General features: G+C 27.0%; 1 protein-coding gene across 2 annotated transcripts in view; it reads left to right on the top strand.

The window, feature by feature from the left end:
* LOC111635904 (uncharacterized protein DDB_G0283357-like) overlaps window positions 1-15549 on the top strand; it is a 75318-nt gene that overhangs the window by 36307 nt on the left and 23462 nt on the right. For both annotated transcript variants that reach the window (XM_023381039.1, XM_023381040.1), the window contains exons 7-10: window positions 9472-9538; window positions 10733-10810; window positions 10917-11045; window positions 13100-13157. In XM_023381039.1, the coding sequence (XP_023236807.1) occupies window positions 9472-9538; window positions 10733-10810; window positions 10917-11045; window positions 13100-13157 (332 nt within the window). The remainder of the gene's footprint in view (window positions 1-9471; window positions 9539-10732; window positions 10811-10916; window positions 11046-13099; window positions 13158-15549) is intronic.

Genomic DNA, 15549 nt, shown 5'->3' with positions numbered 1-15549 from the left:
AGAAAAAGTCACAAGGAACAAGGTCAGGTGAGTAGGAGGAGTAGGGAAGAACAGTGATATAGTGTTTGGCCAAAAACTCATGAGTTCTGAAGGCTGAATGGGCTGGAGCATTATTGTGATGGAGAAACCAGTTGCCACTCTTCCACATTTTCTAACCTTTTGTGATGGCTGGTATCCCTCAGATGTTTCAGAACTTTAATGTAGTAAGTCTGGTTCACTGTGGAGCCTTGGGGGAGGTACTTGTGGTGAACAACACCTTTAGCATCAAAGAAAACTGTCAGCATCATCTTGACATTGGATCGAACTTGGTGATCTCTTTTTGGGTCTGGGGGACTACTAGAAACATGCCGTACGCTTCATAGCAACATCACCATCTCGAGCATAGCAAATGTTTCAGTTGCAGATTTTCCAAGTTTAACACAAAATTTCACAGCAAGTTGTTGCTCCATCAGGTCATTCGTTCTGAAATCCGACAAACGAAAAAATCACACTTCACTAAAAACCAAATAACTAATCAACAAATCAAGATATCTGTAATCGGGAAATGGCTTTATCACCAGATGATCTGTACAAACCTAGCGACACCAAGCAGATTCCCCTGGAACCAACTGGAGCCGCGCAATTCAAACAGTCCGTGTATTTTTTTAACAGACCTTGTAATATAATGATTTTTTAGAGTAGTTGTAACAATCACAAGTTATTGCATAAGCAATTTGAATCTTGATTTATTAGATTATTATAGACATAATGGCAAATATATTATCAACTATTTAAAAGAACTTTTATAAAATTTGATGCAAGTCACAAAATTATTTATATTAAACCCTGTGAAATTTGAAATGAACTTGTTCAGATTACATTGCTTTTTTCAGTTAGTGAATCAAATGTTATGATATAGATGGTTAATTTATTAAACTTGTTTTTTTATGGAGAATTGCATATAATTTTTGAGTAAACCTCTCTGCATTTTATGGAAAAACATACCATTAAATGAATAAATCATTTAAACTGAAAAATTTCTTACACGAAGAGTATTATAAAAGTAAAGATTTATAACTTCGCAATACAATACTTTTATTTTTATCTTCTGTGATTTAATACTTCTCTTTTCTTATTTCGTAGCTGCTCCACAAATACAAAGTTCAACTCAAGTTGTACAAGTAAAGAAATCCGAAAGAGCAACATTGTCTTGCTCTGCTTCTGGAGATCCTCCTCTAACAATAAGTTGGGATAAAGTAGGATTTCCTTTAGCATTATATCAAATAAAACGGTTAGTATATTTCTGTTATAATGAATAGATGATTTAGAGAATATTGCAAATATTTCTGACTCAAAATATGAATTTTATAAATGTATGAAAATATATCGCAAATCTACTATGCCTAACTATATTTAACTTATATATTTAAGTTTTGGTAAAAGTATTAAATTAAATTTTAGCTATACAATAGAAGAAACTGAAAGAGCAGATATCAAAACTTCCTTAGTTACAATATCACATGCAGAAAGAGAGGATACAAACACCTACACTTGTTTAGCATCAAATCCTTACGGTATTCAGAAGACAAAAGTCAGACTTATTGTTCAAGGTAAGTTATAACAAGAAGAGATAAATTTAAATTTATCCGAAAGATAACAATTTAAGAAATTACATTTGATATTTGCTTTATACATTAGGTTTGAACGTTTAATATGATAAGAAACAGAAATTATATTCAAATGTTTGTTTATAAATATGCATTAATATAAACTAAAGATAAATATCCAATAATTTAGTTTCTGTAAATGACTAGTCTAAATGTTATTGTTGAGATAAATTGCATTCACATTCATTACAGAAAATATTAATAGGATAATGGAATCAAATAATAATTTATCCGTAATAATTTAATTATATTACTGTTTTAAAATTTTAATATATATTAAATTAGTTTTAGTTCGATATAATGCTTCAAAGAAAAAAACAATATCATATGCATAAGTCTGAAAAACTTGGGATTTTTAAAGAGTTTAAATACAGTTTTTCCATTAACCTTGCATTTATTTTAAAATATTTTTCTTCTTTGAAGAATTATTTTTATTAGTAAGTTAACATTAATGCAGATAGTTGTCAAGTTGACAATTTAAAATACTCTTGCTAAGCAATAAATATTTAATTAATGATATTACTTTTAAAATTATGTAAACATCCATTAACAATTTAAAGTTTGATTGAAGTAGATCTTGATCAAATTGAAAATAAGAAGATTAAAATAAACTTAATTCTTGAAAAATTAATTCGATATTTACTTTACAGAGTTAACTCATTCTCATCTTGCTATAAGTTAAAAAAAAAAATGTAAATTTTAATTTCATACTAATTGATATATTTTTGAAATTTTTTAATACTAACTGTTGAATAATGTTACGTTTAAAAAATTGACATTGCCGTAAACTTACATGTTATAAGAACATCAGCTGACACTACTACGTAATTTAATTTCCTCGGGAAATAAAAAGTGCAATAATTAATCATTTATTAATTTATTTTAATTAATTCACATTATTAATAATTTACGCATAAGTTAATCAAAAAATTAAATAAAAATTAATGTTGTTTTTAATATTAGTGATTTTATAACTTACTTTGAAATTTATTAACTTTTTATTAATTTTTAAAAATTGCGTAAAATATAATATGAGAATTAAAACATTCATGAGTGAAATGCTGTGCTTGTTATTTTAAATGTATATATTAAATTTCTAAGAATGATAAATTATTCAAAGTTGTTATTTCTTGTTACTTGACAGATCTGGGTCAGAGATATTACAAGATACTTGTAATCTCGAAATTTAACTATCGCAAGAACAATTCGTNCTTTGGGAAAGATAAGCTTAGTACTTGGAAGTGGTACCCACATGATTTTTACCTGTATTATTATTTTCTACATTTTGCCTCCAAGTGGCAAGCTATTAAAAAGTTTTTAAATTATAATTTATTATACATAATAGGACATGAATTCTTAACTTTGTGCTATTTTATTATGAAATTAAAAAATTTCTTAATTCAAATGATTACATATTTTAAAAATTATGAACGAAAATTAAAATTCACTATAAATATACAAATATATATATGTGTGTGTGTGTGTGTGTATCTATCTATATATATATATTAGCAGATGAGCCTGGCATTGCTTAGGCAAAAATGTGCATTCTTATAGCTTACCCTAACTGTGTACCAAATTTCAGCTTTCAACTCCTAACTGTTTGGGTTTAGGGCTTATATTATAAATGCTGTTGAAGAGTCATATCATTTTACTTTGAATTTGGATATCTTTTGAAAAATTTCTTATCTATTTGAAATCTGTAAATTTATACAGTGGAACCTTGGTATACGACCTTAATCCGCTCCTGGTGTTTGGACTTATACCGAATAGGACGTATACCAAACCAACCTTTTCCTTAAGAAGTAATATAAAAATGATTAATCCATTCTCATGTAAAAAAAATGGTTGGCTTTAAACCTCGCTTTCCTGGTTAGTTCCTGCTTGATTTTTCATGAAATTAGCATGTATCTTTTTAGCTTTCTTGCAAATAATTGCTTCTGATATGCTGTCGTCAGCATACTGTTTTTCAGTTATCCAAAGCAAAAGCAATTTCTCAACATGATCTAATGTCTTCGATATCTGTTTAGAAATTGATTTAACCCCTTTTGCAACATTAGCAGATTTAATAATGACTTTATTTTTCAAGATTGTCAATATTGTTGTTCTCGGAATACAATATGCATCAGTTAAATCTTGAACACGCATTCCACCTTCATATTTCTCAACAATTTCTTTTTTCAGTTCCATTGAGATACTAGTCATTTTTTTAGTTTTCTGTTGCTTTTCATTTGCCTTTTTGCAATTAATAAAAATAATAAAATTTTACTTACAAATTAAAATCAGAAGAAATTTAACAAAGTTATAAACCATGGCACCGCAAACATCTAGTCTGGTCTAGTACACCGATAATGCTACTTGTTCATAGATGGCGCGTATAATAAATTAAGTCATATACCGAACAAAAGTTGTATACTGAGCAAAATTTGTTCTGTCCAAACAGGACTTATTCCGAATTGGACGTATTCTAAAGCAGACATATACTGAGGTACCACTGTACTTTATTAACAGGGGTGCACAACCTGCGGCCCGCGGGCCACATACGGCCCCCTATCAATGTTTATGCGGCCCTCGGACGGTACAGGCCAAATCCCTTCTTTCGAAGTTTCTAAGTGTAGTTTCTAAGTGACTTTTTCCCTTTCACAAAGTCATTAGCACCCAACTGTTTTATGACTTTCCCTGAGGTGAGAAATGGGGGATTGTTCTATAAATAAGTCTATTTTTAGCTAACACTTTCTGCTTTAGATANTTTTGTATATATGAATTTTTTTTTTAATATTAACTTTAAAATTTCAATTTAACACTAAATCATTTAAACTGAAAAATTTCTTACACGAAGAGTATTATAAAAGTAAAGATTTATAACTTCGCAATACAATACTTTTATTTTTATCTTCTGTGATTTAATACTTCTCTTTTCTTATTTCGTAGCTGCTCCACAAATACAAAGTTCAACTCAAGTTGTACAAGTAAAGAAATCCGAAAGAGCAACATTGTCTTGCTCTGCTTCTGGAGATCCTCCTCTAACAATAAGTTGGGATAAAGTAGGATTTCCTTTAGCATTATATCAAATAAAACGGTTAGTATATTTCTGTTATAATGAATAGATGATTTAGAGAATGTTGCAAATATTTCTGACTCAAAATATGAATTTTATAAATGTATGATGATATATCGCAAATCTACTATGCCTAACTATATTTAACTTATATATTTAAGTTTTGGTAAAAGTATTAAATTAAATTTTAGCTATACAATAGAAGAAACTGAAAGAGCAGATATCAAAACTTCCTTAGTTACAATATCACATGCAGAAAGAGAGGATACAAACACCTACACTTGTTTAGCATCAAATCCTTACGGTATTCAGAAGACAAAAGTCAGACTTATTGTTCAAGGTAAGTTATAACAAGAAGAGATAAATTTAAATTTATCCGAAAGATAACAATTTAAGAAATTACATTTGATATTTGCTTTATACATTAGGTTTGAACGTTTAATATGATAAGAAACAGAAATTATATTCAAATGTTTGTTTATAAATATGCATTAATATAAACTAAAGATAAATATCCAATAATTTAGTTTCTGTAAATGACTAGTCTAAATGTTATTGTTGAGATAAATTGCATTCACATTCATTACAGAAAATATTAATAGGATAATGGAATCAAATAATAATTTATCCGTAATAATTTAATTATATTACTGTTTTAAAATTTTAATATATATTAAATTAGTTTTAGTTCGATATAATGCTTCAAAGAAAAAAACAATATCATATGCATAAGTCTGAAAAACTTGGGATTTTTAAAGAGTTTAAATACAGTTTTTCCATTAACCTTGCATTTATTTTAAAATATTTTTCTTCTTTGAAGAATTATTTTTATTAGTAAGTTAACATTAATGCAGATAGTTGTCAAGTTGACAATTTAAAATACTCTTGCTAAGCAATAAATATTTAATTAATGATATTACTTTTAAAATTATGTAAACATCCATTAACAATTTAAAGTTTGATTGAAGTAGATCTTGATCAAATTGAAAATAAGAAGATTAAAATAAACTTAATTCTTGAAAAATTAATTCGATATTTACTTTACAGAGTTAACTCATTCTCATCTTGCTATAAGTTAAAAAAAAAAAATGTAAATTATAATTATTAGTTAGATTTAATTTCATACTAATTGATATATTTTTGAAATTTTTTAATACTAACTGTTGAATAATGTTACGTTTAAAAAATTGACATTGCCGTAAACTTACATGTTATAAGAACATCAGCTGACACTACTACGTAATTTAATTTCCTCGGGAAATAAAAAGTGCAATAATTAATCATTTATTAATTTATTTTAATTAATTCACATTATTAATAATTTACGCATAAGTTAATCAAAAAATTAAATAAAAATTAATGTTGTTTTTAATATTAGTGATTTTATAACTTACTTTGAAATTTATTAACTTTTTATTAATTTTTAAAAATTGCGTAAAATATAATATGAGAATTAAAACATTCATGAGTGAAATGCTGTGCTTTTTATTTTAAATATCGAAATGCAATATTAAATAATAAAAATTTATTGATAATCATTGAAACTACTATAAAAGTAAGATACGGATAAATGAAAAAATTCACGAATGATTTCTGCCATTAAATAAAAAAGAGACTTTGTAAAGTATATATTTTTTACTTTAAAGTAGATTTTTTGTAAATTTTTTACTTAATATTTTGTAAAAATTGAATATGACAATTTTTTATTTATTTATATTTTCTTATATATTTTCAATGCAATTACTGGGTAGTACAGTACATCAGTCGTTGTTATACATAAATTTTAAAGTAGAAATACTTCAGTAAGATACAATTTTAGTCTTTACTTACATTTAATGATAATAACGAACACGGGAGTAGGAAAAATGAAAATGTGTGTATATATATATCATACATATACATTCTTTTAATATCATAAAATTTTCTTTTCATATCAGAAAAGAAAATTTTAAAATAGAAGTATATACTAAAGAATGGGAGAAAGAGAAAGTAGAAGATAAAGAAATAGAAATATATATGAACAGTACATGTAGGATTTAATATATAACAGTGTAGTAATAAATAATTAAATGAAAATTAACTGGAAGTATAAGCTTAATTGCCTTAAAGACGATAAATTGAGCAAGTAAGAATAGCCAGAGATAAGCCTATTTTTGCCAATTTCTGTATCCTTAACTAATTTTCGTTGACTCAGTAATTCCTGCAACAATTCTACATTAAATCCTTGATATTTCAGTAATGATATCGTACAGAATGACTTACATTGAAATAAATTACTAATGGCAAATCTTCTTCATTTAAAGTTTATACAACGAATAGGAATAATCAAATTTTATATATTTGTGATATATATATATATATATTATATTAAATTTAATTATTATATATATATATGTGTGTGTGTGTGTGTGTGTGTGTGTGTGTGTGTTATTGTACTCTGTACGATAACAAGTAAATTTAAATAAAAAAATGTTTTCTTAATTTAATGTAACTACCATAATCAATTCTTCATATCAAATTTAATAAAATATTTCAATAATATTTGAAAATATATTCTATAAAAAATAGAAAAAATTTCTGCATATAAATTTAATTTATACATTAGCAATTTTACAATTTTTTTTACAAATAAAAAAAATATATCGATTGTTCATTATGCAAATTTAAGACTTTTAAATCATTACATGTTTTCCTTAATATTTTGTTAAATTCATAAGATTATCAAACTAACTAAAAACTTCAAAATAAACGAGCCTGACATAACGTATACATGAATACATCAATTTTATTGGCAAAATGAAAGAGGAACTTGACGTATAACATTTAATCATTTATTATTCAAAAGAAAATTCTGTCTAGTTGGAAAAATCATAGTTGATGATGCAGAAATAAAAATAATCGATTAATTTCAAAATAACAGTTGACGTGTTTGATACAAAATTTCTCATTTTGTTCTTAGAAACTCCGGATCCTCCCGAAGACGTACGTGTTATTGAAGTCACTAGTACTGCAGCTAGTCTTTTATGGTCACCTCCCTATTCTGGTAATTCACCAATAACATCTTACGTCATCAGTTATAAGCAGGAAAAAGGTAGGTAATATATGTTGAGAATTGAACAGGTGTGTTCATTCTGATAGCATTCATTCAGTATAATCGTTGTCTATTAATCTGTATAATTATCTTTCTCTCTTTATTGGATTAGTAATGAATGGTTACAGTTCATTTTATGAAATCTCCATTTGTCTTTTTTTGTATACATTCAAATGCACGTGTGAGTGTATGTGTGCAAATTTTTCTTTTCCTTTTTGCATATCGATCTCTTTAGCGGGATAATCTTTAATTAAATGCTACGTCTTCAATAATAAGTTTTCTTATAAATGTGCATATAATTGCATACTTTCCTTTCAGTATTTTTATCGCGTGTCTAAGAATAATTTTAAAATGTGTCATAAAATCATTTGTCAAAAACCTCATCATAATCAAATGTAATCTTCTATTGCTTAAAGCTACATCTTTGATATGTACAAAAAATTAATTTAATATTTTCTGAATATTTTGCACTTGTAAATTGCATATTATTATAATGAGCATTTTGTCAGAAATGCATAGGCCTATATACNGGTTAACCAACGAGAATTTGGAAAATCTGCTGGTTGTTTCAACATCTGCCATTACGCTAGACATCAAGAAGATTGCCGCCAGCATCCAATCTCAGCCATCGCATTAATCACTTGGAGGTCCGGCCCTCAGTCAGTAAACTTAATCCTAATTTGGCCCTTTTTCAGAAAAGGTTGTGCATCCCTGTTATTAATAAAAATAAAGTATAATAATTCTGATGATTGTTTCTAACTTTAAAATTTTCTATTCAAACTAATAACTTTAATTGGAAAAAATTCTTTTATCTATCTAATTCAAAAAACAGAAAAAATTTAATAGAAAACTGTTTTGCAGTTTAGATTGAAAAATGTAATACATTACATTATCCTACATTAATGTAATGTAATATACATTACTGTATAATATAAAGTAATACATTTACATTATATAGTAGATTATTTGTGCATCTGTAATGTGCTTGTAATATAATTGAGGAATCCTCAAAGTTTCTTGCAGATTAGTAAGAACATTTATCTTGCATCTATTTCTCAAACTTAATATTGCCAGTGCCAAATAAGAAATGTAGTAATATTAATATAAATTAATGTTTAACATTATTGATATGTATGAATGGAAAAATGAATTGTTTTCTTAACTTCTCAGTTGTGTTTAACACAAACTTATAGTTGCATAAATATCATGCAAGAGTAGTTTTTTTATTTGTGGCTTCAGCACAGAGTGATTTTCTATGAAACTTTTGCACAAATTGATACAAAATTACATTTAAAAATCTTGAAAGTGTCTGCTCATTTTTGAAAAAATTTCATAATTTAATAATTACATGAAAAAGAAAATGCAAGATAATTTAACTAGTTATCTTGTATTTTAATGATTTGATTAACTCATAAGTTTGACATTTAAATATTTATTTATATAAGACTACTTATAGAATGCTTGTTAAGTGCATTTTTTGTACATGAATATTAAATTATTAATTTATTTAAATATAGAGAAAATGATGTTTTAAAATAAAATTTTATTTTGAATATATAATAATTACTGCAACATTTCTGTCATAGTAAATTTACAATAAAAATATATTTTTACAGATTAAATACTAAATCATTGTAAAATGAGTTTAATTTAGTTATGTTTCAATTTTTTTTTAGTGCTGGCTGTGGAAGAACAGGAACAATATGTGCTATTGATTATGTTTGGGGATTAATGCGAATGGGTGTAAGTATTGTCTCATTTATTTTTTTCTAAAATGCTACTTTTATGTTTCCAAGTTTTACCAATTTATTCATTTATATTGAGCATTTAACAAATACCTTTCTGAATCATTTTTTACTAATTCTTGAATTTTTGTGATTTGTGTGTATGTGTATGATTTATTTATTTATAAATACTTTTTAAAAAATGATATTTACTTATCATTCTTAGTTTATAATTTTTGGTAACAGTTAAAAATTTTAAATTATTATCTATTTTCATGTCTCCCATTTTTTTATTTCTAATTGCTTTTTCTTACAAATTTTAAAACAAATAAAGAAGTTATAATTATATGAAGTCATGACAGTGACAGTCATGGCAAGTAAAAAAGTCACTGATTGACTATGTATACAGGAATTTGAGTTGACAATTTTTGGGGTTGATTTCTCTGTCCCCCAAACATCTGAAAGAAACTAAACATCTTGTTTGAAAGACAATTGTTTTCTTAGATAGTGTGCAAAATTTCAAGATTTTCTATGAAGCTGTTGCTAAAATATAAGTAATTGAAAAGTGAAAATATTGCCAAAAAAGCTGTATTTTCTCCTTCTTCTACATTTGGCACTGCAGACACTAATAGAGGAAAAACTACTGGGTCTAGAAATCTCAAGTCTTTCTTGTTATCAGAGGGGCTCATGAAACTTCTGGATAAATAGATTAAAGTTCACAGGGGTTTCTAATTGAACTAATTCAGTTTTACTGCTTCATTTTATGCTTATAAAGATAAAATTGCATGGAAACAAATGAGTTTTGCATTTGGTCAGTGACATATTCAGTCAACAGTCACCAAGCACTGATTGATCTTATGTTTTGATATACAGTTAATATTACAATTATTAAACAAAAACAATTGCTATCTAAACAAAAACATCCAAGATGTAAAAAAATTACACCAAGTGAAAATTTATGGCAATTCAGATGACTGTCAAAATTTTTTCTTAGAAGTTTTTCTTTGGTAAAGATAAGCTTAGTACTTGGAAGTGGTACCCACATGATTTTTACCTGTATTATTATTTTCTACATTTTGCCTCCAAGTGGCAAGCTATTAAAAAGTTTTTAAATTATAATATACATATTTTTACCTTCTAGTTTGTAATTTAATTTTTACTTATTGATAAATTATTCATAATCAGAATTTATAATACATAATTTATATTTCAGAAATTGACCAAATCCTTTAGCCTATACGAAATTGCTGCAGAAATGCGACGACAACGGGTAGCTATGGTGCAGACAAAAGTAAGGATTTTACAGAAATGAAAATGATATATAATTCTAATTAATAAGGTTAAGATTAACAAAATATGTAATATAATTTCACTGATATTAATTTGTTCATTTATAGGAACAATATTATTTAGTACATAGAGCTGTGACAGCTATGTTTGAACAACAACTACGTGTAATTGATAGTCATACTTATGAAAATTTAGATGAAGATGGTGAACCTCTTGTATGGAAAGAACTTAGAGATGTAAGATAACTTAAAATTATAAAGTATTTAGGTTAGATAATAATATTGGGATTGAAAAATATAAAATAGTTGTGCATAAAGTAATGAGATGATAAGTATCTTGAGTGATTTGATGTGTGTTTATAAACTGTCATCTGTAATGACTCCTAGATATTTGATTTTTTTTCTCTTGTTGATCCATCTGAGCCAAACCACAATGTTTTCTTGTTGTCAAGTTTTTACTTCCATATTTGTGGATTCAATGTTTTGAAAGTTCATTCTAACAAGATTGATCATTTACAGGGTTATTGCATTGATATTAAAATAGTATTATATTTATGGAAGAATGACTGGGCACTTTGCTATTTATTGTTGTTTTGTGGAGAATTGAGATGCTTATAATTGTTTAATGCACTGATATATATTTGGCTGAATGGCTGAGCAACCAAGGTGGCAGTCTTACACTCTGGGGGACCCAGGATTGAATCCAGACGGATCAAAAAAATCCCCAGGAATTTTTCGGGCTGTGGTCCAATCAAAATATGTCAACCCCCGTCTCTTACCACTTGGCTACCTCATTGTGGGTCTGGCCAAACCATAATGGGTTTATATAAATAAACATCTCTAGTGCCAAATTAATTACGTAATTTATTTAGAATTTAGCATTAAAAATAGCCCGATTAATTTACGGCATTCGGTTGGTGTCTTATCATAATGGGTTTGCTAAAAAGAGGTCTTCTTAGTGCTCACAGGGCAGAAAGAGAAAAAACAAAAAAATGCACACAATATAAGGTTTTTTCATTTAAATTTAAGAACGTTTATAGTTTTCAAACATCGCTAAACCCGATATATAATAAAGCTACACACCAACTGAATGCCGAAAATCTATCGGGCTAGTATAAGGCTAATTATTAAATGAATTACGTAACCAATTTGGTTTTAGAGGTAAGCGTTAGGCGCCATCTCTTATTAACATTAATAATTATAAATTAATTAATTAATTTAAATAATTTAGAACCACTGGGAGAAAAAATCGGCCCGGAGTGGCCGATTTTTTTCTTCAGTTACACTATCCGGACTGGAGGTCCGGATAGCGTAACTGGCAACGCATCTGCACAGTAAGCAGGAGTTGTGGGTTCGAGTCCCGCTCTGGGCCGATTTTTTTCTCTCAGCGGTTCTAAATTATTTAAATTAATTAATTTATTTATAATTATTACTGTTAATAAGAGATGGCGCCTAACGCTTACCTCTAAAACCAAATTGGTTACGTAATTCATTTAATAATTAGCCTTATACTAGCCCGATAGATTTTCGCATTCGGTTGGTGTGTAGTTTATAGTTTTCATTATATTTTAATTTCTAATCTTTTTCAGTAAAATTAAATCATTTTAAAGCTGAAAAATTTAAATAATATTTATTTCGATTTTTTTTCATCAACATTCTTTCATGCATATACACCAGATGTTTAAAAAGTTCTATTTTATTTAAAGATTCTTTTTTTAATTTTATCCTATGTAACATAAAATAAAATTAAAAAAACAAAATTACATAAATAGAACTTAATTCCATGGCCTAAAGATGGCTGTTAATTAAAAACAGTTGAAAATGTTTGTTCTTATAATAAATTTGTTCATTTTAACTGGATTACTACAGGTGATAATTGGTGCTTTTATTTTAAAGACATTTTTTTAAAGATAGAACTTCAGAAAACAAATTCTGAAAATTATAACTATAACTTTAATTTCTTGAAGTTTTAGAACTCAGTTTATGATTTCTGAAGCTGGATTTATTTTATTTGAAAAAATTAGTTTTTATAAAATGCATTTTTCAATGTTAATTTTTTAATGATCTCTTTAGATCAATAACAAAATATATAGTGCATTATCACTAATCCAAATCTTCATTGATCTGAATTCTGCTTAATTTGAACCAGTTTTGTTTATTATTGTTGCTAAATGTTCCAGTCAAAAACAGAAAGAAATCAAATATATTATTATTGGATTAGTGGGATTGTATTGTAATAAAAAATTTGTATATATAAATTGATATTTTTTTTAATATTTAATTCTTTATAGAAAAGTGATACTATATATGAAGATGTATATGAATCAACTTCAACAGATGACAAAGAAGGTAATGAATTATTTTACTTTTGGTTTATTAAAATAATTATTTTGTTGAAATTAATTTTATTAGTATTTATCAACAATTATATAATTTAAAAAATTAAGATGCTTGAATAATTTTTCAAAATATTTATTATTTATATTCTACCACAATGTGTGAGATTAGAAAATGCTTTAATAAATAAACCTTTAGACATCTTTTATATTTTATCCTGTTTCGTAAGTTTTACTTTATCAGAAATGTTTAACAATCTTGGTCTATCTTCAGTTGGTTTTACTTCCCAGCTATTATGTATATAACATGAGAAAGTATTGGAATCGTGTGAAATTTGAACCTCTATATTTTTACAAGTTTTGATACCTTGTGAGATCTTCTGAACCCAAAAGAGTAAAAAATAAAATAAAAAAGGAAAAAATTTTGTGTGTTGGCTTCTATTTCATTTAATATCTCAGGATGGGGGTCAAGATTAAGAAATAAAATTTGGCACAGTAATTTGTATTTAAGGGACATTGATGCTTTTAAATTAAGTTTGAGAGGGGTTATGTCATATCTCAAGTAGGGTTGGAATTAATGAAAATTTTAATTATTGGCATTCAATATTTTTAAAACTCATCTTCTCCCTTCAAATTAAGTCTTTTTTTTTTTTTTTCTTATCAAAATTGTTAATTTAATGTAATGTAATTTAAAATAAAATTTCACAACAACCAGAAAGTTATGCAACTCGTTGCTGGATTTTTTTGTTTATAATCAATAATATTCAAGCAAGAATAAAGATAAATTTAAATTTGTGAATTTTTTTAAAGATAATACTTATCTTTAAAAAATATAGGAAAAGCATTTTATCACATAAGTATGCTATAAAAGGTTCAAGAATTAAATATTGAGTGTAGATATCATGAAATAAAAAAGAAACAAAACAGTTAAATATTACATGTATTTTATTCAAAGTACTTCCTGCTGCAGCAATACAGCAAGTTTAAGGACTTGAAAGATCTCTGCAAATCTTTCTTTGGTATGTCACAAAGACCCAGTGTCAGTGCCTGCTGGATATTTTTAACATCTTGAAAATGATGATCTTTCAATGGTGACTTTAGTTTAGGAAACAGAAAATAATTACAAGGATATAAATCTGGGGAAATAGTGAATGATTGAGTGTGTACACTGTGTATGCTGCATACCGTTGTCTTTGGTCATCAGGCAAAAAATGTGATGCAAACTGGACAGTGACCTTGCCGAAATCTTCCATTAAGATTTTTGAATTGTCTTCCTACTGGCACTAAAGTCAAATGTCAATATTCTCACTGTTACACAACAAACTTCTTAAATCTATTCTCTCATCTTGTAATGAGTTCCTTATTTTAAGCTGAAATTAGATGTCCAGGCCTGTTATCATCATTGAGAGTTTCTGATGACATTTGAATCTGATTCTGATGATCAAACCACCTGAATATTTGTGCATGAGATAAACACATTTTTATATCACTGTCTCAGATCACATTTTTCAAGTTTAAAACAGAATTTGATATTCACTATCTGCTCAATAGTGCTTTTGTGATAATACTTTTACACTAACCTAGCAAAATGGGAGCAGACTTACTGCCTTGCAATATTGCCAGACTGCAGATGATGGACCACACTATGGAATGCACATGCTTCTTACTACATGATGATTGTGTATTGGTCAGTACAACATTTGTCTCATTACTTAATTGTTGGAACTTGTAAAACTTTTGAAAGTTGAAAATAATGAATAAGTACATCTTTTTTCTTAAACATTTATGAAATCATTAAGAATCTTTTAAACCTTTTTATTTATTAAATAATTTAGAATATTCTGGAAGAAAAGAATTGGCCTAGCGTGGTTCTCTAACCCACAAATGCCACTTATCTTGAAGATGTATTGCTAGTTAAAATTTCCTATGTTGATTTATAAGCCTTATAGGATAAATAAAGTTAACAAAATTAATTTTACATTAGTATTCTTGTAAGAATATAAATATAAAATATATTTGAGTTTTGATTGGAAATAACTATAGAAGTATAGAATCTTATACTGAAATTAATTTATACAGTCGACCCCCCCTACAAGATATAGATACGTTCCAATTTATTAGGAATCCGATTTCTTACAAGTCGTTCCAATCACAGCCCGACACGTGTCAAGTTTACGGACTACGGCTGATTGAAAGGTTTTCATCCATAAAATTAATCGATTCTACACTAATCCGACTCAACATTTCCAAAATACGTATATTTTTTCATAGTTTTATAGGAATCGTAATTATAGGGACCGTAATTATAGGAGGGTCGACTGTAATATGATAATTTGCTATTGTTGTATTGCATACTCATTTATTATTAATAGTTATAAAAACTTTTATCTAATATCTATATACTT

Source organism: Centruroides sculpturatus, unplaced genomic scaffold (genome assembly GCF_000671375.1).
Source record: "Centruroides sculpturatus isolate CEXI.00-Female unplaced genomic scaffold, Cexi_2.0 scaffold864, whole genome shotgun sequence".
Lineage (NCBI taxonomy): Eukaryota > Metazoa > Arthropoda > Arachnida > Scorpiones > Buthidae > Centruroides > Centruroides sculpturatus.
Note: the sequence above shows the minus strand (reverse complement) of the source record. Positions and strands in the feature narration are given on the sequence as shown.